This window comes from Stylophora pistillata, chromosome 6, assembly GCF_964205215.1.
Source record: "Stylophora pistillata chromosome 6, jaStyPist1.2, whole genome shotgun sequence".
Classification (NCBI taxonomy): Eukaryota; Metazoa; Cnidaria; class Anthozoa; order Scleractinia; family Pocilloporidae; genus Stylophora; species Stylophora pistillata.
In genome coordinates this window covers 35,198,594-35,219,432 of record NC_142524.1, presented here as the reverse complement: position 1 = coordinate 35,219,432, position 20,839 = coordinate 35,198,594, and the positions used below count along the sequence as shown (strand labels likewise).

The 20,839-nt window shown below is 38.1% G+C and overlaps 6 protein-coding genes across 6 annotated transcripts; all 6 read left to right on the top strand.

The window, feature by feature from the left end:
- The first annotated feature begins 35 nt into the window (after positions 1–35).
- Positions 36–1,751, top strand: LOC111318905 (transmembrane protein 145-like). The gene has a single exon (XM_088724580.1). It carries the CDS (start codon positions 518–520, stop codon positions 1,601–1,603), a length of 1,086 nt encoding a protein of 361 aa, XP_088580706.1. The 5' UTR covers positions 36–517; the 3' UTR covers positions 1,604–1,751.
- A 53-nt stretch (positions 1,752–1,804) lies between these two features.
- LOC148729593 (uncharacterized) lies at positions 1,805–4,821 on the top strand. The gene is made up of 2 exons (XM_088724581.1): positions 1,805–3,449; positions 4,018–4,821. The coding sequence occupies exons 1-2, from the start codon at positions 3,149–3,151 to the stop codon at positions 4,257–4,259; spliced, it is 543 nt and encodes a 180-aa protein (XP_088580707.1). The 5' UTR covers positions 1,805–3,148; the 3' UTR covers positions 4,260–4,821.
- A 1,794-nt stretch (positions 4,822–6,615) lies between these two features.
- LOC148729592 (retinol dehydrogenase 12-like) lies at positions 6,616–10,021 on the top strand. The gene is made up of 4 exons (XM_088762994.1): positions 6,616–6,739; positions 7,819–7,950; positions 8,262–8,810; positions 9,071–10,021. The coding sequence occupies exons 1-4, from the start codon at positions 6,658–6,660 to the stop codon at positions 9,382–9,384; spliced, it is 1,077 nt and encodes a 358-aa protein (XP_088619120.1). The 5' UTR covers positions 6,616–6,657; the 3' UTR covers positions 9,385–10,021.
- Positions 10,022–10,221: 200 nt separating this feature from the next.
- LOC148729591 (transmembrane protein 145-like) lies at positions 10,222–13,214 on the top strand. The gene has a single exon (XM_088762990.1). The coding sequence runs from the start codon at positions 10,979–10,981 to the stop codon at positions 12,287–12,289; it is 1,311 nt and encodes a 436-aa protein (XP_088619116.1). The 5' UTR covers positions 10,222–10,978; the 3' UTR covers positions 12,290–13,214.
- An 85-nt stretch (positions 13,215–13,299) lies between these two features.
- LOC148729590 (uncharacterized) lies at positions 13,300–14,880 on the top strand. Its single transcript, XM_088762999.1, has 2 exons — positions 13,300–13,920; positions 14,489–14,880. Exons 1-2 carry the CDS (start codon positions 13,620–13,622, stop codon positions 14,728–14,730), a joined length of 543 nt encoding a protein of 180 aa, XP_088619125.1. The 5' UTR covers positions 13,300–13,619; the 3' UTR covers positions 14,731–14,880.
- Positions 14,881–17,089: 2,209 nt separating this feature from the next.
- Positions 17,090–20,496, top strand: LOC148729589 (retinol dehydrogenase 12-like). Its single transcript, XM_088762993.1, has 4 exons — positions 17,090–17,214; positions 18,294–18,425; positions 18,737–19,285; positions 19,546–20,496. Exons 1-4 carry the CDS (start codon positions 17,133–17,135, stop codon positions 19,857–19,859), a joined length of 1,077 nt encoding a protein of 358 aa, XP_088619119.1. The 5' UTR covers positions 17,090–17,132; the 3' UTR covers positions 19,860–20,496.
- Positions 20,497–20,839: the final 343 nt, after the last annotated feature.

Here is a 20,839-nt window from a genome sequence, read left to right as displayed (position 1 = left end):
CGTAGCTCGAAAGATAACTTCAAAGGGGGTTGTTAATTGGTTATTTCTCGTTTTTGAACTTTTACATGCATTTAACCAGCCAATCAGACACATGGTATGAAACTCTGAATGGCTACGTCATCGGTAGACCGATTTAGTGAGCTGTCCTTTATAATTATTCATTTATTTTTCTTAACGCGTAAGATTAAACAAGAAAAAAAAATGCAAAATGCTCAGGCCGTGCTGGAGTGGGAAGAGAGAAGTTCAGACCCATATTTCTAAGGCAGGGGCTCCCCGACAACTTTTTTCAGATTTCTATTGGAGTCAACCAATACTACAAAACGCCATTTTTTGGACCGATCAGAGCGCGCGTATTACCTCAATTATTATTAACTGAGATGACAAAATTTTGTAATTTTTGGAAAGATTTGATGTCATCAAAGGCGCATTAAGCAATGCATTGTGACGCAGAATTTAATCGAGTGTAGGGAATTCTAAAGTTGCAGAACTTTCAGCCAAAAAGTAAGCTAGCTCGGTAATGCGACGATCTACCATCCCAGGCTTTTACTTGTTCCTGATGCTATGTTGTACATCTGGCAAATATTTCTCTGGAAACATCAACAATGGACAAAGTTGGGTGTTCGTCTCTGAATTTGCCTTCACTGATAATCAAGGAAAGCTGGAATACAAAGTGGAATATTCTGTCACAGGAGAATGCTGTCCCCGTCTGGCGTATTATTCTCACGCCTCATATAAAACTGTTTCAACCAATGATGTCATGGACTGCCAATCCAAGCTTTCTCGCGCTCAGGGAATTGTTAAATTTCAAAATAAATCGGCAGACGAGCTTTCGAAAAACTCGACAAACTATTCAACACAATGCCTCCAAACCATTTACAGAAATCTTCGGAAATGTTCGGGCGTTCTTCACGTTTATTCAACCGACCAATGGTTCTTTGTACTAAGTCACTGTAATAGTTCCCAGGGATTGGACGTCTCTTATGAATTTACATTTACAAACGGTGACTCCTGGGAGAAACATTTATCCGGTGAAGAAACTCACGGCGTTGAGGCTCTAGCAGTGTCATTTGGAGCCACACTTGTCCTATTTTTGATTGGTTTAATTTTTGCACGAAAGCTTCTTCAACTTGAAAATAAACTACACAAGGCCTTCAAAGTTTTCATGGCTTCTTTAAGTTGTGAGGTAATCGTTCAGCTGTTCACGTGTATCTACTACATACCGTACATTCGAAGTGGAATACAAATTCCCTATTTAACAAATGTTGCGGAGTTTCTCCATCTTACTAGTGAAGTCCTCTTTATTCTGCTTCTAGTTTGGTTAGCACATGGGTGGACGATGACAAAAGCTCGCATCAGCAAAGACCTTTATATGTTTTGCTCGCTGCTCGCTTTTACCTACGGAGGTCTGTTCGCGTACAAACAGGCGTCCGTGGACCTGTTTTTCCATTTTGTTCTTGAAAGTCTTGCGGATAAAGGGCTTCAATTTCTACGGATAATCGCCTGGGTTTGTTTTGTTTTTGGGATATATTTGTCCATCCGAAATCATTCCGATAAGAAAAAGTTCTACAGTCATTTTGGAGTTTACTACTCTGGTTTTTACTAGAACCATTATCTACCATTGTCTTCTCGTTCTTTCTCAGCGGGCCAAGTTCATTAAAAATAATGCGATTATTTCGTATTTCCTGGCTTAATTTGCTGGGGTTTGGTGGCATTTTGCGTCTTATGATGCCAAGTATGGTTGATGTTGTCTTCCCTTATCGCGCCCCTGTTAACGAAGTTGCTACTGTACAGGTTTAAGATTGGAACAATTTTCAGTGAACAGAGCACTTTATCTTTGCCGAGCTAAACAAAGAGGACGATAATTCTGTTGCGGAACACACAATCTTGTAAAGTAAATGACTAAATCTTGCTGTATTACCTCAAGATACATTTGAAATTATGCAGCAAAGTGGGGAATACTTCAACAGAAAACTTTCCTTAGAGCAATTTTCACGGTAATTTTTCTTTGAATAATTTTACTCCAACTAAAATATCCCAGCTTACATGGGTTAGATAAACTGTTCTTTATTAATTTTTTTTTCAATTAAAATCAGGCTCCGAGCTCGCATGAGCTGATAGAAAGATTGCAGTTTCTTCAAGATTATTTCCCTCTAAAAGCTCTGTTAGCTCACATAGGCTGGAGACTTACAGGTTAATAAGTTAACGTGAGATAAACATAAGGTGATTTGTAAAGGAGGGGGAGAGCATAGCTCATGTAGCCATCAGGACACTGTGGATTTGTTTCACCCTTCATCCTCTCTTAAGATCTCATTAATTCCAAGAATATCTTATTTTTTTATTGGGACCATAGTTAATAGAGGGAACCCAGTCCCTTCTATTAACTATGTTGGGAACGTTTGTGTCGTTATCTGTTAATTGCATATTCTTAATTATTGCTGTTAATCTATTTTTCACTAACAATAGCCTGGATATTGCCACCTGTTTCTGACCGAAATCTGTACAAAAAATTTCAGAAAACGGAATTCAGAGATAACATACGGCACTGAAAATGGAAAATCCTGCTTTGAGGGTGGCAAGTTGGAACATAATTTCTACTTAACTTACACGATCTCATATTCAGTTACAAGGATCGTGTTTCGCTAGCCAATGAAAAAGTACCGCGACGTTTTAAGAATTATTTCATAAAATATTAAACTTTAACTGAGATTGAGTTGCAAATAAATCATGAGTGTTTTGTGCTGATACACCTGCAGAGTGATTCAAAATTCTTTACTCAAAGATTAAATCATAGAAAAAAGCGCTTTTTATCCAATATGGGATTGAAGATGAATCAGTTGAGCTCTAACGAAATACGCTTTTTTGTTAAATTCGTGGGACTATTCAAAACTATCCTGATGCGAGTTACAGCGCCAAATAAGTGCAACAAACCGTAAATTTGTTCCTGAATGTTTGCCATATTCTTAAATGAATATTCATCCTTTTCAAAAGTATTGAAATATTTTTGTTGCACCTGAACATAATTTTGGCTTTATTTATTATAAGAACGACTGAAGTAATTAAATACAAACATACCACGCTTCGAAATAAGCCTTACCATTAATCGTAGTTTATATATCCAATTTGTCACTGAGAAACATCCCGACAGAACATGGTTGATTCACTTCAAGACATATGTATCTGCTACATGAAAACTTCCAAGTTGAACGAAAATTATGCTCTGGCTGTCGAACCAGGTTACATTGCAAGACAGATATTTATCCCTCGGATTGAAGACTCACCTGTTGTATTCATTCATTCTCGATGCACAATTAAGGACGGAAATTTTCAGCGCGGAATCACTTGCGGATTTCACGTCTCGAGGAAAACGTTTTTGTTTGGTGCATTCGAAGGTTGCATTTGCCAAGATCCTCAAAATTTAGTACAATGGTGCAGTGAAATCAGCTCTAAAGGTAAGCGGCATGGACGACGTGTTCTTACATGCTGTTAGAAATTGAGACAAATCTGGTCATTTAGTTTCACCCGCATTAGATGCTTCAAGACGAACCCTGCGGGAAAAATTCCGTTCGGTTTACCCGTTAGAAATGATTGTTTTTATCTATGAAGATTTCGCAGAAGAAAAAAGTGTCTGGTAAATTCGTAGTCAAGGGATGTTACGTAATGTATTTCAATTTTGTTTTTCCAACACTAGAGCAAAAGTGTTGGGATTGATATCAACGTTTGTGAATCCTGGAGAACTCTTTTGTAAAAATTGCATATTTAAGAAGTGGACTGTGGTTTAGTGTGCGTGGTCTGTATTCTTATCGACAACGATATTCGTCATCACAGTAGTGAAAATGTTATGGACTCCCAAGGCGCAGCCGAGTGAGCCCGCAAACAGTGATAAGTCCCTGAGCTGAGGCAAAAGCTGGGACAAAAGTTATCTTATAGACTATGCTAAACAGAGTTACATGTACCTGATATTTACTGAACTATTCGCATAAATCTCCAATGAAATTATCTGTCTTATGTCACCTTTAGATATAGTTCAACACATTACTAAATACAAGCAGTTGGGCTCCGCACACAGGGATACCATTCGCCATGTCTGTGAACCGACAAGCTGGGCATCAAGACAAACAAATTATCTTTATCATCATGTTGCCAGGTGGATATCGAAATATCAACATTGGTTGACGATAGAACTGAATCAAGATTTTCTTAGAATTGCAAAGGAGAAAATAGAATGTTTACCACGGCTTACCCTTCCGGGCTACATATGATTCGTTCCATTAGCATGGGTTTTATTTTAAGGCTTTTTATTCCGAACTTATACAAACTCGAAGAGAGAAAAAAAAAAAAAACCTCGTTAGTTGTCTTTCATAGTCAAGATTGACCATGTCTTTGTTTGGCAGCGAACGAAACTCATTAGGATGAAGCGTCACTATGACGGTCATCGCATATTGGGCAGGCAGTGCCATCTTTCCTCGTGATTATGGATGCTTCAAGTAGTCGATCGCAGGCGGTCAAAATCTGTTGGAAATGATCCACCTTGCGGACTATGGCCATAGTTCTTCATTTTGAGCGTCCGAGTGATTCTTTCCATTGCTGTAGGATTCAGTTTCCACGCCGGGTTGGAGCCTAGTCTACCTCAAGTTGGCCTGAAGGTTATCGTTGGACCTCTTTTCCAGGTCTCCGCGCCCAAACTGTCCAAAAAGGAAAAACGGTCGTGTCGCAAAACGTACATCAGTTGGGTTTGTTATGAAGCCATGCGAAAAAACTGCTCTGTGTTGAGGCGCAAAAAAGAATAGATTGTCAGTGTAGATCAGCTGCTTTTTAAAATTGTGTTTGGTCTGTTCTTTGTTTTCTTTCCCAGGAGAGTTCGATTCAAACAATTGACGAGCTGCCTGCATGTAATCCAGTTTGACTGAAATAATTGTCTTTGCGAGTTTCTTACTGTACTTCCATCTTCACATTTATCGTTTCTGTTTTCGCAAATTCAAGAAATTCGTCGCTGAATTTAAGCTCAAAGAAGTAGTTGTTCTTTAAATTCCAACGGGCTACTTCTTGGTATAATCGTGACTCTGCCTCTCTTTGGTTTGATTGACAACTAGTCTCACTCAAATCTACCAGTCTCTTTTCGAGAACTTTTTGTATATGAGACAAAATTTCTCTAACTTGGACTGACTTCCTCCATGTTACACTCTCTAGTGGGTCTAGAGATACAATCGTTTGATATTCCCCAAATAAAAACTCCTTCTTTAAGGCATGATAACCACATATCACACCAGAAACCATGTTTCCATCTGATTTAGTGGGATTATCACTTATGAGGATAATGTAGCGTCTATGTTTGGAATTTCGCCTTCTCAAATCCCAAAGAACCTCACTTGGGAGGAAGAGAAGTACCTCTGTTGAAAGTATCGTTGCCTTCACTTGCTGAACGCTAAGATCGCTTAGACGTGCCACAGTCCTGCATTTAGAACCGTTTGTTGCCATGATTCAAGACAAACACGCCGAACATTAAGATAAGGTTCTGCAAGACTAAATTTACTGACGTAATTGCCACACCTTCATGGTTAAAATGCGCTAAATATAAATATAGGAATGAAACAACTCAAATGCAAATTCCGTTCAATTGAAATTCCCATTTGGGCTCCAATTTATCTTCTCCCTGAAGATTATTATCTTTACAGGAAATAAATAAATAATGGATAAGTAAACTGCGTTAGTTGATCATATCAGAGTAATTGCGGTCAATTATTGACTACTTGGGGCCAATCGATAATTCTTTTGAGGATTTCATCAATTACGCTTTTCATTAAATGGGTAAAACCTTTGTGCGTTGAATGAGCCCGTAAGCAAGTGTGGTTATGGCGGGCGAGTACTTGGAGAAATTTTGTAGCCACCGTTTTTGAATTTTACAGCAGCGGGAGGCTGGGGAGAGAAATGAATTTTACCAACTCTAACTCAAACAATGGCCAGTCGAATATACGATCGCGAGCTTCTTCACGTGAACTCGCCCTTATAAACCACCTTCACTGCAGGCTCCAAATGTTCTTAAAGTTTGAATGTTCGGGTTCAAGTAACCCTGAAAACGACTGTGGTCAGTAACAGAGGCTAACGTTTCGAAACCTTAACCAAAAAGACGATTGGTTTTCGACGGAATCTCTTTTAAGTTTTCTCTTCCTTTTAGAAAAAAAGCAATCACAGCAACAACATCAATCAGATGTTACATTATGCAGATGCAGGCAAGGGTTAAAATGCCCCAAAATTTGGAGAGACCTGAGGAGTTAAATAATACTTAAAACTTAATCAATTTTAAAAAATACCTTTAAAACGTTCTTTATTCAGTTTTGGTCCTAAGCTGGATCTGTTTCTAAGGTGTGCAGATAGTTCTTTAATCATATCTGAGGAAAGAACTGTCCGCGTGTTTGAACAGCCGTCTGTCTTCAAACACGCATAAAAGCTTGTAAACTCCACAAAGTTTCTGTCTATTAAAAAAAGGCTACAACTACAACTTAGTTTGCGTCCCTTTGCACACACTTCTTTGGGCTGCACTTCCGACGTTTGTGTTTTGCACACCCCGCTACTTCCCAACCGTGAAGGTAAAGGGAGACCGGAGTCTAATGTGTTTCCCAGTTCGCTCTCGGTCATCCTTGTTACAACGAAAGAAAAGAGATGGAGTGTGTGCCGCTTGGAGCCATGGCTGTCCTTTTCTCTTGCCTTTTTGAGGTATCTTTAGGTGAAGAGACCATGAAAGGTTTGTATTAATGTCTTTTATTTACAAATGTAAGCTAATTATTTCTGCAGTTACTGCAAGTTTCCAACTTGTAACAGCTACGAACCGCACGTTCACTGCGCGCGGCGAGTTTCATTATCAGGTGTTTCGTTAGTTTGAAAGCAGGAGACAGAAACATTTTATGGTGTCCCTAGAGTTCATTTCTTTCCGATACACCGAGTGCTCATTAAAATACAGATACCTGAAGCTCAATTAGACGACATTGCATTGGAAGGGATCATGTAATATTTGTAAAGACAACCTTATGAAATAAAATTTTTTTAACAGTATCTAACACTTCTTTGACTGGGCCTATTTTTTACTCTAATCCAGACAAATTCTCCTGAGAAAAAGAATTTTTCTAAAATGCTCGTTCATTGGGAGACATCCGTGCAAACGCCCACTTTGCCACGAACTTTTCGAAAATGCTGACCAACTGCACTTTGTTTATTTTGGGACCACCTTTTGTTCCACCCACCCCTACTTAAATCCAGGGTTAGTAATAATGCAAACATGGATGTAAGTGGAGCTTAGATGAGGAAGTGAGCAATGGTTATCCATTTGAACACAAATTTTGTGTTGTTTTGATGCAAGTTTTCCTTTGGGTTGAAATTTTTCTTGCCAGTTTATTTGAATTTGGTATTCTATACACCGCTTTCATAAATGGCTGCTGGATTGATATTCTTTTGTTTAAATTCAAATTAGCCTCACTAGCCTCGCTTGAGATAATGCATTCTTTTGAATTTTGAACTGGAGAACGAGGCCAGAAAGGCTAATTTAAATTTAAACAAAAGAATATCAATCCGGCAGCCATTTATGAAAGTGGTCATTTGTCTACAATAATGTTTAGAGATCTGGGACCACATACTTGAAGGATCAATTTTAAACTAGTTTTGAATTAAAAACAAAATGGAAAAAATTTGAGACACAACATCTTCTATATGTATGCATCTCAAAGTATTTTTAACCTCAAAAGGCTTTTTTGTTGTCCATGAGTATTGTATCAACAGTGTAATCAAATTTCAATTTCTTACAATCATGTTTTTCATTGATCACCCAAGGATCAGACCCATTGATCTCCCAAAGTGCTGTTACAAAACTGGCGGTTTTTACAGCAGTAACATTTTGTCTGGTGGCACTCATGAAGTGGCATTTTAGTGGAGGAGTGTGCAAAAGCAAGGCGAGATTAGATGGTAAGAGTGTATATAAGCAGGAATAATAAGATTAGATGGTAAGAGTGTATGTAAGCAGGAATAATAATGATGAAAGAATGCACTCTACAGGTTTATTTTCAACTCTCCACAAATTGAGTTGTTGTAACTCATCATCAAAGGCTTTTTCTCTTGATTTCACAGTGTTTGTGGGCACTGTTTTATTTTGCATCATGAAAACCAAAAAAAAGAAATGAAATGAAATCTGTCACTGTCACAATCTGCATACCTTTGAGCAGAAATCAGTTATAAAGTTGCATCAAGGTTTTGCTGACTGTGCCATTTTCTTACAGGTAAGACTGTTATTGTAACAGGGGCTAACACCGGAATAGGAAAGGAGACTGCTTTGGACCTAGCCAAGAGGGGTGCAAAAGTCATTTTGGCTTGCCGAGATGAAAAGAGGGCCACAGATGCAGCAAAAGACATTATTGCAGAGACTGGAAGTGATAAAGTCCTTGTTAGAATTGTTGACCTGTCCTCCTTTAAGTCAGTGAGAGCCTTTGCTAAACTCATTAATGAAACAGAAGAAAGACTGGACATTCTTGTGAACAATGCAGGACTTTTAAGAAGTTACATGTTGACTGAGGATGGATATGAAAGTGTTTTCCAAGTAAACTATCTCAGCCATTTTCTTCTGACTCTACTTCTGTTGGACAAAATGAAGAAATCAGCATCAAGTCGCATTATAAATGTCTCATCCCTGGCACATGAGCAAAAGAATGCTGATCTCCAGCTTCATGATTTTAAATTGTCTAAGGAGAACTTTGATGGATTTAGACGCTATGCTCAATCAAAATTGGCCCAGGTGGTGTTCACAAAAGAATTGAGCCGAAGACTGGAAGGTGAGTGAAATATTCTGAAGAAAAGATCACCAACCATTGAAAAATAGAAGTAGTATGTTGCTACTACTTGTTTGATTGAAATGGCTTGTTATCCTTTTCTGCAACATAAAATTCACTTAGTCCAAATATATGATATTTTGATCAATAACAACATTTTTAATCCTGAGATGTACTGGTAGATGTTACTTAGAGTAACAAGGATGTGATTTGATGTATATTAGCCACAGCAGCTGATAAATTAGTTTTATGTCTCCATTTAGGAACTGGAGTGACAGTTTATGCTCTTTATCCTGGTGTTGTCACATCAGACATTGGGCGAAACTGGAAGACTTTGAAGAAACCATATATCAGACCATTTGTGATGCTGGTGATGTTTCTGTTCTTCAAAGACTGCAAGCAAGGAGCACAGACTACCATCTACTGTTCAGTGGCAGAAGAGCTGGAAGGTGTCTCAGGCCTTTATTACAGTGATTGCAAAGTCAAGGAAGGCAATAAACTGGCAAAAGATCCTGGTTTGGCAAAGAAGCTGTGGGATGCAAGTGAGAGGATCACTGGAGAAAGTTGGAGAGATTAAGAATTTGATGATGAACATTTTTGTAACTTGTTTTTTGGTCCATTTCTGTTGTTACATTTATGGAGATGTATACAGTGTGGTGTCAGTAGAAAAGTTACATTTTATAGGCAATCTTTAAGTAAATGCCATTTACTGGTAGAGAAGATGATAAGAATTTATGTCTTTAGTCTTTATATATTTTGTACTATTTACAAATAATTATTTCTACATTAAAGTACATTAACAAGGAAAGACATAGGCAAATTGAATTACACAAGTAGTGAAAAGCAAAATGTGCGCAGTGACCAAAGTAGCTTAAGCTTTCGAGTTGGTCACTGCCACATTCAATTAATTGGCATGAACATGTACATTATAGGCATTTACATGACAGTAAAAACAAAAGCAAACTACACTCAGGAAACAAATTGAGTATTTAAAAGATACATTTTGTATTGCTTGTAGAAGCAATAACAATTATTATGGATGTCTTTATCACTAAATTTGGAGAAAAACTTAGCTGGTTGGGGTTGAATTTGTACCCATCTCTTACCTTGTTTGGTGGCTGTAGTGTATTGCATTACCACTATTTGGGCATTTCTCAATTATGCTTTCATTAAATCTACTGTCCTTGTATTTAGAGTAAAATTAGTACCAGTAATTGTGAGTATTGTATGGTAAAAAAGCTATCTTGATCATTGAGTTATAGACAGTTAAATCAGAGCAATTAGAGAAGTCACGACCTATGAATATTTTACTGTGGCCCATACCCTATCAGGTCAAGTAAAGGAGTGTCCATTAAACTTGTTTCAAGTGGAGAGTAAAAAAAAGGGGAACCAAAGAGAAGTGGTGTCCTGGAAGCAACAGCTTATCTCAATTTTGGCCAAAAAATCCTTGAGATTGCAGGGCATCACTTTATTTTACTCTTGCTAAACAACTTAAGAACGTCTGTATTTATGAGTGTTTTGAGGCGTGACCTCTCTCATTCCCAGGGCCTATCGATTCTGACTGGCTCTGACGTCTCAGGCGCATCATGGAGCGACCCTGGATATCCCACTATGGCGGTGTATTTTGTTGATTGCGCCGTGTTTCTTTCGCTCTCATGCTGCTTTGAGATAACTTACGGTGAAAAAGAAAGAAAGGTAAGTCTACACTCAAATTGGGCTCCGATCAGTGTTAAAACTAACCCAATGAAAAAATGGTATCTCTGGAGCATAGCGTGACCTGCACAGCTCGGGCTTTCGTGTTGCCTTTCGCTGGAGTTTGAATACTGATGCGCGTGTTTGCTGAAAGGAGGATGCCTTTGTCTCGAAGTGCTCTGTCTAACGCAAATTTCAAAGTTCAGACCCATATTTCTAAGGCAGGGGCTCCCCGGACAACTTTTTTTCAGATTTCTATTGGAGTCAACCAATACTACAAAACGCCATTTTTTGGACCGATCAGAGCGCGCGTATTACCTCAATTATTATTATTAACTGAGATGACAAAATTTTGTAATTTTTGGAAAGATTTGATGTCATCAAAGGCGCATTAAGCAATGCATTGTGACGCAATTTAATCGAGTGTAGGGAATTCTAAAGTTGCAGAACTTTCAGCCAAAAAGTAAGCTAGCTCGGTAATGCGACGATCTACCATCCCAGGCTTTTACTTGTTCCTGATACTATGTTGTACATCTGGCAAATATTTCTCTGGAAACATCAACAATGGACAAAGTTGGGTGTTCGTCTCTGAATTTGCCTTCATTGATAATCAAGGAAAGCTGGAATACAAAGTGGAATATTCTGTCACAGGAGAATGCTGTCCCCATCTGGCGTATTATTCTCACGCCTCGTATAAAACTGTTTCAACCAATGATGTCATGGACTGCCAATCCAAGCTTTCTCGCGCTCAGGGAATTGTTAAATTTCAAAATAAATCGGCAGACGAGATTTCGAAAAACTCGACAAACTATTCAACACAATGCCTCCAAAGTATTTACAGAAATCTTCGGAAATGTTCGGGCGTTCTTCACGTTTATTCAACCGACCAATGGTGGTTCTTTGTACTAAGTCACTGTAATAGTTCCCAGGGATTGGACGTCTCTTATGAATTTACATTTACAAACGGTGACTCCTGGGAGAAACATTTATCCGGTGAAGAAACTCACGGCGTTGAGGCTCTAGCAGTGTCATTTGGAGCCACACTTGTCCTATTTTTGATTGGTTTAATTTTTGCACGAAAGCTTCTTCAACTTGAAAATAAACTACATAAGGCCTTCAAAGTTTTCATGGCTTCTTTAAGTTGTGAGGTAATCGTTCAGCTGTTCACGTGTATCTACTACATACCGTACATTCGAAGTGGAATACAAATTCCCTATTTAAAAAATGTTGCGGAGTTTCTCCATCTTACGAGTGAAGTCCTCTTTATTCTGCTTCTAGTTTGGTTAGCACATGGGTGGACGATGACAAAAGTTCGCATCAGCAAAGACCTTTATATGTTTTGCTCGCTGCTCGCTTTTACCTACGGAGGTCTGTTCGCGTACAAACAGGCGTCCGTGGACCTTCTGTTTTTCCATTTTGTTCTTGAAAGTCTTGCGGATAAAGGGCTTCAATTTCTACGGATAATCGCCTGGGTTTGTTTTGTTTTTGGGATATATTTGTCCATCCGAAATCATTCCGATAAGAAAAAGTTCTACAGTCATTTTGGAGCTTACTACTCTGTATGGTTTTTACTAGAACCATTATCCTCCATTGTCTTCTCGTTCTTTCTCAGCGGGCCAAGTTCACTAAAAATAATGCGATTATTTCGTATTTCCTGGCTTAATTTGCTGGGGTTTGGTGGCATTTTGCGTCTTATGATGCCAAGTATGGTTGATGTTGTCTTCCCTTATCGCGCCCCTGTTAACGAAGTTGCTACTGTACAGGTTCAAGATTGGAACAATTTTCAGTGAACAGAGCACTTTATCTTTGCCGAGCTAAACAAAGAGGACGATAATTCTGTTGCGGAACACACAATCTTGTAAAGTAAATGACTAAATCTTGCTGTATTACCTCAAGATACATTTGAAATTATGCAGCAAAGTGGGGAATACTTCAACAGAAAACTTTCCTTAGAGCAATTTTCACGGTAATTTTTCTTTGAATAATTTTACTCCAACTAAAATATCCCAGCTTACATGGGTTAGGTAAACTGTTCTTTATTAATTTTTTTTTCAATTAAAATCAGGCTCCGAGCTCGTATGAGCTGATAGAAAGATTGCAGTTTCTTCAAGATTATTTCCCTCTAAATCTCTGTTAGCTCACATAGGCTGGAGACTTACAGGTTAATAAGTTAACGTGAGATAAACATAAGGTGATTTGTAAAGGAGGGGGAGAGCATAGCTCATGTAGCCATCAGGACACTGTGGATTTGTTTCACCCTTCATCCTCTCTTAAGATCTCACTAATTCCAAGAGTGTCTTATTTTTTTATTGGGACCATAGTTAATAGAGGGAACCCAGTCCCCTCTATTAACTATGTTGGGAACGTTTGTGTCGTTATCTGTTAATTGCATATTCTTAATTATTGCTGTTAATCTATTTTTTCAGTAACAATAGCCTGGATATTGCCACCTGTTTCTGACCGAAATCTGTACAAAAAAATTTCAGAAAACGGAATTCAGAGATAACATATGGCACTGAAAATGGAAAATCCTACTTTGAGGGTGGCAAGTTGGAACATAATTTGTACTTAACTTACACGATCTCACATTCAGTTACAAGGATCGTGTTTCGCTAGCCAATGAAAAAGAACCGCGACGTTTTAAGAATTATTTCATAAAATAATAAACTTTAACTGAGATTGAGTTGCAAATAAATCATGAGTGTTTTGTGCTGATACACCTGCAGAGTGATTCAAAATTCTTTACTCAAAGATTAAATCATAGAAAAAAGCGCTTTTTATCCAATATGGGATTGAAGATGAATCAGTTGAGCTCTAACGAAATACGCTTTTTTGTTAAATTCGTGGGACTATTCAAAACTATCCTGATGCGAGTTACAGCGCCAAATAAGTGCAACAAACCGTAAATTTGTTCCTGAATGTTTGCCATATTCTTAAATGAATATTCATCCTTTTCAAAAGTATTGAAATATTTTTGTTGCACCTGAACATAATTTTGGCTTTATTTATTATAAGAACGACTGAAGTAATTAAATACAAACATACCACGCTTCGAAATAAGCCTTACCGTTAATCGTAGTTTATATATCCAATTTGTCACTGAGAACATTCCGACAGAACATGGTTGATTCACTTCAAGACATATGTATCTGCTACATGAAAACTTCCAAGTTGAACGAAAATTATGCTCTGGCTGTCGAACCAGGTTACATTGCAAGACAGATATTTATCCCTCGGATTGAAGACTCACCTGTTGTATTCATTCATTCTCGATGCACAATTAAGGACGGAAATTTTCAGCGCAGAATCACTTGCGGATTTCACGTCTCGAGGAAAACGTTTTTGTTTGGTGTATTCGAAGGTTGCATTTGCCAAGATCCTCGAAATTTAGTACAATGGTGCAGTGAAATCAGCTCTAAAGGTAAGCGGCATGGACGACGTGTTCTTACATGCTGTTAGAAATTGGGGCAAATCTGGTCATTTAGTTTCACCCGCATTGGATGCTTCAAGACGAACCCTGCGGACAAAATTCCGTTCGGTTTACCCGTTAGAAATGATTGTTTTTATCTATGAAGATTTCGCAGAAGGAAAAGTGTCTGGTAAATTCGTAGTCAAGGGATGTTACGTAATGTATTTCAATTTTGTTTTTCCAACACTAGAGCAAAAGTGTTGGGATTGATATCAACGTTTGTGAATCCTGGAGAACTTTTTTGTAAAAATTGCATATTTAAGAAGTGGACTGTGGTTTAGTGTGCGTGGTCTGTACTCTTATCGACAACGATATTCGTCATCACAGTAGTGAAAATGTTATGGATTCGCGAGGCGCAGCCGAGTGAGCCCGCAAACATTGATAAGTCCCTGAGCTGAGGCAAAAACCTGGGACAAAAGTTATCTTATAGACCATGCTAAACAGAGTTACATGTACCTGATATTTACTGAACTATTCGCATAAATCTCCAATGAAATTATCTGTCTTATGTCACCTTTAGATATAGTTCAACACATTACTAAATACAAGCAGTTGGGCTCCGCACACAGGGATACCATTCGCCATGTCTGTGAACCGACAAGCTGGGCATCAAGACAAACAAATTATCTTTATCATCATGTTGCCAGGTGGATATCGAAATATCAACATTGGTTGACGATAGAACTGAATCAAGATTTTCTTAGAATTGCAAAGGAGAAAATAGAATGTTTACCACGGCTTACCCTTCCGGGCTACATATAATTCGTTCCATGAGCATGGGTTTTATTTTAAGGCTTTTTATTCCGAACTTATACAAACTCGAAGAGAGAAAAAAAAAAAAAACCTCGTTAGTTGTCTTTCATAGTCGAGATTGACCATGTCTTTGTTTGGCAGCGAACGAAACTCATTAGGATGAAGCGTCACTATGACGGTCATCGCTGATTGGGCAGGCAATGCCATCTTTCCTCGTGATTATGGATGCTTCAAGTAGTCGATCGCAGGCTGTCAAAATTTGTTGGAAATGATCCACCTTGCAGATTATGGCCATAGTTCTTCATTTCGAGCGTCCGAGTGATTCTTTCCATTGCTGTAGGATTCAGTTTCCACGCCGGGTTGGAGCCTAGTCTACCTCAAGTTGGCTTGAAGGTTATCGTTGGATCTCTTTTCCAGGTCTCCGCGCCCAAACTTTCCAAAAAGGAAAAACGGTCGTGTCGCAAAACGTACATCAGTTGGGTTTGTTATGAAGCCATGCGAAAAAACTGCTCTGTGTTAAGGCGCAAAAAAGAATAGATTGTCAGTGTAGATCAGCTGCTTTTTAAAACTGTGTTTGGTCTGTTCTTTGTTTTCTTTCCCAGGAGAGTTCGATTCAAACAATTGACGAGCTGCCTGCATGTAATCCAGTTTGACTGAAATAATTGTCTTTGCGATTTTCTTACTGTACTTCCATCTTCACCTTTATCGTTTCTGTTTTCGCAAATTCAAGAAATTCGTCGCTGAATTTAAGCTCAAAGAAGTAGTTGTTCTTTAAATTCCAACGGGCTACCTCTTGGTATAATCGTGACTCTGCCTCTGTTTGGTTTGATTGACAACTAGTCTCACTCAAATCTACCAGTCTCTTTTCGAGAACTTTTTGTATATGAGACAAAATTTCTCTAACTTGGACTGACTTCCTCCATGTTACACTCTCTAGTGGGTCTAGAGATACAATCGTTTGATATTCCCCAAATAAAAACTCCTTCTTTAAGGCATGATAACCACATATCACACCAGAAACCATGTTTCCATCTGATTTAGTGGGAATATCACTTATGAGGATAATGTAGCGTCTATGTTTGGAATTTCGCCTTCTCAAATCCCAAAGAACCTCACTTGGGAGGAAGAGAAGTACCTCTGTTGAAAGTATCGTTGCCTTCACTTGCTGAACGCTAAGATCGCTTAGACGTGCCACAGTCCTGCATTTAGAACCGTTTGTTGCCATGATTCAAGACAAACACGCCGAACATTAAGATAAGGTTCTGCAAGACTAAATTTAATGACGTAATTGCCACACCTTCATGGTTAAAATGCGCTAAATATAAATATAGGAATGAAACAACTCAAATGCAAATTCCGTTCAATTGAAATTCCCATTTGGGCTCCAATTTATCTTCTCCCTGAAGATTATGTTCTTTACAGGAAATAAATAAATAAATAATGTATAAGTAAACTGCGTTAGTTGATCATATCAGAGTAATTGCGGTCAATTATTGACTACTTGGGGCCAATCGATAATTCTTTTGAGGATTTCATCAATTACGCTTTTCATTAAATGGGTAAAACCTTTGTGCGTTGAATGAGCCCGTAAGCAAGTGTGGTTTTGGCGGGCGAGTACTTGGAGAAATTTTGTAGCCACCGTTTTTGAATTTTACAGCAGCGGGAGGCTGGGGAGAGAAATGAATTTTACCAACTCTAACTCAAACAATGGTCAGTCGAATATATGATCGCGAGCTTCTTCACGTGAACTCGCCCTTATAAACCACCTTCACTGCAGGCTCCAAATGTTCTTGAAGTTTGATTGTTCGGGTTCAAGTAGCCTTGGAAACGACTGTGGTCAGTAACAGAGGCTAACGTTTCGAAACCTTAACCAAAAAGACGATTGGTTTTCGACGGAATCTCTTTTAAGTTTTCTCTTCCTTTTAGAAAAAAAGCGATCACAGCAACAACATCAATCAGATGTTACATTATGCAGATGCAGGCAAGGGTTAAAATGCCCCAAAATTTGGAGAGACCTGAGGAGTTAAATAATACTTAAAACTTAATCAATTTTAAAAAATACCTTTAAAACGTTCTTTATTCAGTTTTGGTCCTAAGCTGGATCTGTTTCTAAGGTGTGCAGATAGTTCTTTAATCATATCTGAGGAAAGAACTGTCCGCGTGTTTGAACAGCCGTCTGTCTTCAAACACGCATAAAAGCTTGTAAACTCCACAAAGTTTCTGTCTATTAAAAAAAGGCTACAACTACAACTTAGTTTGCGTCCCTTTGCACACACTTCTTTGGGCTGCACTTCCGACTTTTGTGTTTTGCACACCCCGCTACTTCCCAACCGTGCAGGTAAAGGGAGACCGGAGTCTAATGTGTTTCCCAGTTCGCTCTCGGTCATCCTTGTTACAACGAAAGAAAAGAGATGGAGTGTGTGCCGCTTGGAGCCATGGCTGTCCTTTTCTCTTGCCTTTTTGAGGTATCTTTAGGTGAAGAGACCATGAAAGGTTTGTATTAATGTCTTTTATTTACAAATGTAAGCTAATTATTTCTGCAGTTACTGCAAGTTTCCAACTTGTAACAGCTACGAACCGCACGTTCACTGCGCGCGGCGAGTTTCATTATCAGGTGTTTCGTTAGTTTGAAAGCAGGAGACAGAAACATTTTATGGTGTCCCTAGAGTTCATTTCTTTCCGATACACCGAGTGCTCATTAAAATACAGATACCTGAAGCTCAATTAGACGACATTGCATTGGAAGGGATCATGTAATATTTGTAAAGACAACCTTATGAAATAAAATTTTTTTAACAGTATCTAACACTTCTTTGACTGGGCCTATTTTTTACTCTAATCCAGACAAATTCTCCTGAGAAAAAGAATTTTTCTAAAATGCTCGTTCATTGGGAGACATCCGTGCAAACGCCCACTTTGCCACGAACTTTTCGAAAATGCTGACCAACTGCACTTTGTTTATTTTGGGACCACCTTTTGTTCCACCCACCCCTACTTAAATCCAGGGTTAGTAATAATGCAAACATGGATGTAAGTGGAGCTTAGATGAGGAAGTGAGCAATGGTTATCCATTTGAACACAAATTTTGTGTTGTTTTGATGCAAGTTTTCCTTTGGGTTGAAATTTTTCTTGCCAGTTTATTTGAATTTGGTATTCTATACACCGCTTTCATAAATGGCTGCTGGATTGATATTCTTTTGTTTAAATTCAAATTAGCCTCACTAGCCTCGCTTGAGATAATGCATTCTTTTGAATTTTGAACTGGAGAACGAGGCCAGAAAGGCTAATTTAAATTTAAACAAAAGAATATCAATCTGGCAGCCATTTATGAAAGTGGTCAATTGTCTACAATAATGTTTAGAGATCTGGGACCACATACTTGAAGGATCAATTTTAAACTAGTTTTGAATTAAAAACAAAATGGAAAAAATTTGAGACACAACATCTTCTATATGTATGCATCTCAAAGTATTTTTAACCTCAAAAGGCTTTTTTGTTGTCCATGAGTATTGTATCAACAGTGTAATCAAATTTCAATTTCTTACAATCATGTTTTTCATTGATCACCCAAGGATCAGACCCATTGATCTCCCAAAGTGCTGTTACAAAACTGGCGGTTTTTACAGCAGTAACATTTTGTCTGGTGGCACTCATGAAGTGGCATTTTAGTGGAGGAGTGTGCAAAAGCAAGGCGAGATTAGATGGTAAGAGTGTATATAAGCAGGAATAATAAGATTAGATGGTAAGAGTGTATGTAAGCAGGAATAATAATGATGAAAGAATGCACTCTACAGGTTTATTTTCAACTCTCCACAAATTGAGTTGTTGTAACTCATCATCAAAGGCTTTTTCTCTTGATTTCACAGTGTTTGTGGGCACTGTTTTATTTTGCATCATGAAAACCAAAAAAAAGAAATGAAATGAAATCTGTCACTGTCACAATCTGCATACCTTTGAGCAGAAATCAGTTATAAAGTTGCATCAAGGTTTTGCTGACTGTGCCATTTTCTTACAGGTAAGACTGTTATTGTAACAGGGGCTAACACCGGAATAGGAAAGGAGACTGCTTTGGACCTAGCCAAGAGGGGTGCAAAAGTCATTTTGGCTTGCCGAGATGAAAAGAGGGCCACAGATGCAGCAAAAGACATTATTGCAGAGACTGGAAGTGATGAAGTCCTTGTTAGAATTGTTGACCTGTCCTCCTTTAAGTCAGTGAGAGCCTTTGCTAAACTCATTAATGAAACAGAAGAAAGACTGGACATTCTTGTGAACAATGCAGGACTTTTAAGAAGTTACATGTTGACTGAGGATGGATATGAAAGTGTTTTCCAAGTAAACTATCTCAGCCATTTTCTTCTGACTCTACTTCTGTTGGACAAAATGAAGAAATCAGCATCAAGTCGCATTATAAATGTCTCATCCCTGGCACATGAGCAAAAGAATGCTGATCTCCAGCTTCATGATTTTAAATTGTCTAAGGAGAACTTTGATGGATTTAGACGCTATGCTCAATCAAAATTGGCCCAGGTGGTGTTCACAAAAGAATTGAGCCGAAGACTGGAAGGTGAGTGAAATATTCTGAAGAAAAGATCACCAACCATTGAAAAATAGAAGTAGTATGTTGCTACTACTTGTTTGATTGAAATGGCTTGTTATCCTTTTCTGCAACATAAAATTCACTTAGTCCAAATATATTATATTTTGATCAATAACAACATTTTTAATCCTGAGATGTACTGGTAGATGTTACTTAGAGTAACAAGGATGTGATTTGATGTATATTAGCCACAGCAGCTGATAAATTAGTTTTATGTCTCCATTTAGGAACTGGAGTGACAGTTTATGCTCTTCATCCTGGTGTTGTCACATCAGACATTGGGCGAAACTGGAAGACTTTGAAGAAACCATATATCAGACCATTTGTGATGCTGGTGATGTTTCTGTTCTTCAAAGACTGCAAGCAAGGAGCACAGACTACCATCTACTGTTCAGTGGCAGAAGAGCTGGAAGGTGTCTCAGGCCTTTATTACAGTGATTGCAAAGTCAAGGAAGGCAATAAACTGGCAAAAGATCCTGGTTTGGCAAAGAAGCTGTGGGATGCAAGTGAGAGGATCACTGGAGAAAGTTGGAGAGATTAAGAATTTGATGATGAACATTTTTGTAACTTGTTTTTTGGTCCATTTCTGTTGTTACATTTATGGAGATGTATACAGTGTGGTGTCAGTAGAAAAGTTACATTTTATAGGCAATCTTTAAGTAAATGCCATTTACTGGTATAGAGGATGATAAGAATTTATGTCTTTAGTCTTTATATATTTTGTACTATTTACAAATAATTATTTCTACATTAAAGTACATTAACAAGGAAAGACATAGGCAAATTGAATTACACAAGTAGTGAAAAGCAAAATGTGCGCAGTGACCACAGTAGCTTAAGCTTTCGAGTTGGTCACTGCCACATTCAATTAATTGGCATGAACATGTACATTATAGGCATTTACATGACAGTAAAAACAAAAGCAAACTACACTCAGGAAACAAATTGAGTATTTAAAAGATACATTTTGTATTGCTTGTAGAAGCAATAACAATTATTATGGATGTCTTTATCACTAAATTTGGAGAAAAACTTAGCTGGTTGGGGTTGAATTTGTACCCATCTCTTACCTTGTTTGGTTGCTGTAGTGTATTGCATTACCACTATTTGGGCATTTCTCAATTATGCTTTCATTAAATCTACTGTCCTTGTATTTAGAGTAAAATTAGTACCAGTAATTGTGAGTATTGTATGGTAAAAAAGCTATCTTGATCATTGAGTTATAGACAGTTAAATCAGAGCAATTAGAGAAGTCACGACCTATGAATATTTTACTGTGGCCCATACCCTATCAGGTCAAGTAAAGGAGTGTCCATTAAACTTGTTTCAAGTGGAGAGTAAAAAAAAGGGGAACCAAAGAGAAGTGGTGTCCTGGAAGCAACAGCTTATCTCAATTTTGGCCAAAAAATCCTTGAGATTGCAGGGCATCACTTTATTTTACTCTTGCTAAACAACTTAAGAACGTCTGTAATTATGAGTGTTTTGAGGCGTGACCTCTCTCATTCCCAGGGCCTATCGATT

What these genes read in the sequence shown, in the direction of transcription:
- LOC148729592 (XM_088762994.1), top strand. Translation starts at nt 6,658, where the DNA reads ATGGAGTGTGTGCCGCTTGGAGCCATGGCTGTCCTTTTCTCTTGCCTT. An exon ending in AGGTGAAGAGACCATGAAAG is followed by an intron (nt 6,740 to 7,818) that starts GTTTGTATTAAT and finishes TGATCACCCAAG; the next exon opens with GATCAGACCCATTGATCTCC. An exon ending in AAGCAAGGCGAGATTAGATG is followed by an intron (nt 7,951 to 8,261) that starts GTAAGAGTGTAT and finishes ATTTTCTTACAG; the next exon opens with GTAAGACTGTTATTGTAACA.
- LOC148729591 (XM_088762990.1), top strand. Translation starts at nt 10,979, where the DNA reads ATGCGACGATCTACCATCCCAGGCTTTTACTTGTTCCTGATACTATGT.
- LOC148729590 (XM_088762999.1), top strand. Translation starts at nt 13,620, where the DNA reads ATGGTTGATTCACTTCAAGACATATGTATCTGCTACATGAAAACTTCC. An exon ending in CAGTGAAATCAGCTCTAAAG is followed by an intron (nt 13,921 to 14,488) that starts GTAAGCGGCATG and finishes TGTCACCTTTAG; the next exon opens with ATATAGTTCAACACATTACT.
- LOC148729589 (XM_088762993.1), top strand. Translation starts at nt 17,133, where the DNA reads ATGGAGTGTGTGCCGCTTGGAGCCATGGCTGTCCTTTTCTCTTGCCTT. An exon ending in AAGCAAGGCGAGATTAGATG is followed by an intron (nt 18,426 to 18,736) that starts GTAAGAGTGTAT and finishes ATTTTCTTACAG; the next exon opens with GTAAGACTGTTATTGTAACA. An exon ending in ATTGAGCCGAAGACTGGAAG is followed by an intron (nt 19,286 to 19,545) that starts GTGAGTGAAATA and finishes GTCTCCATTTAG; the next exon opens with GAACTGGAGTGACAGTTTAT.
- LOC111318905 (XM_088724580.1), top strand. Translation starts at nt 518, where the DNA reads ATGCGACGATCTACCATCCCAGGCTTTTACTTGTTCCTGATGCTATGT.
- LOC148729593 (XM_088724581.1), top strand. Translation starts at nt 3,149, where the DNA reads ATGGTTGATTCACTTCAAGACATATGTATCTGCTACATGAAAACTTCC. An exon ending in CAGTGAAATCAGCTCTAAAG is followed by an intron (nt 3,450 to 4,017) that starts GTAAGCGGCATG and finishes TGTCACCTTTAG; the next exon opens with ATATAGTTCAACACATTACT.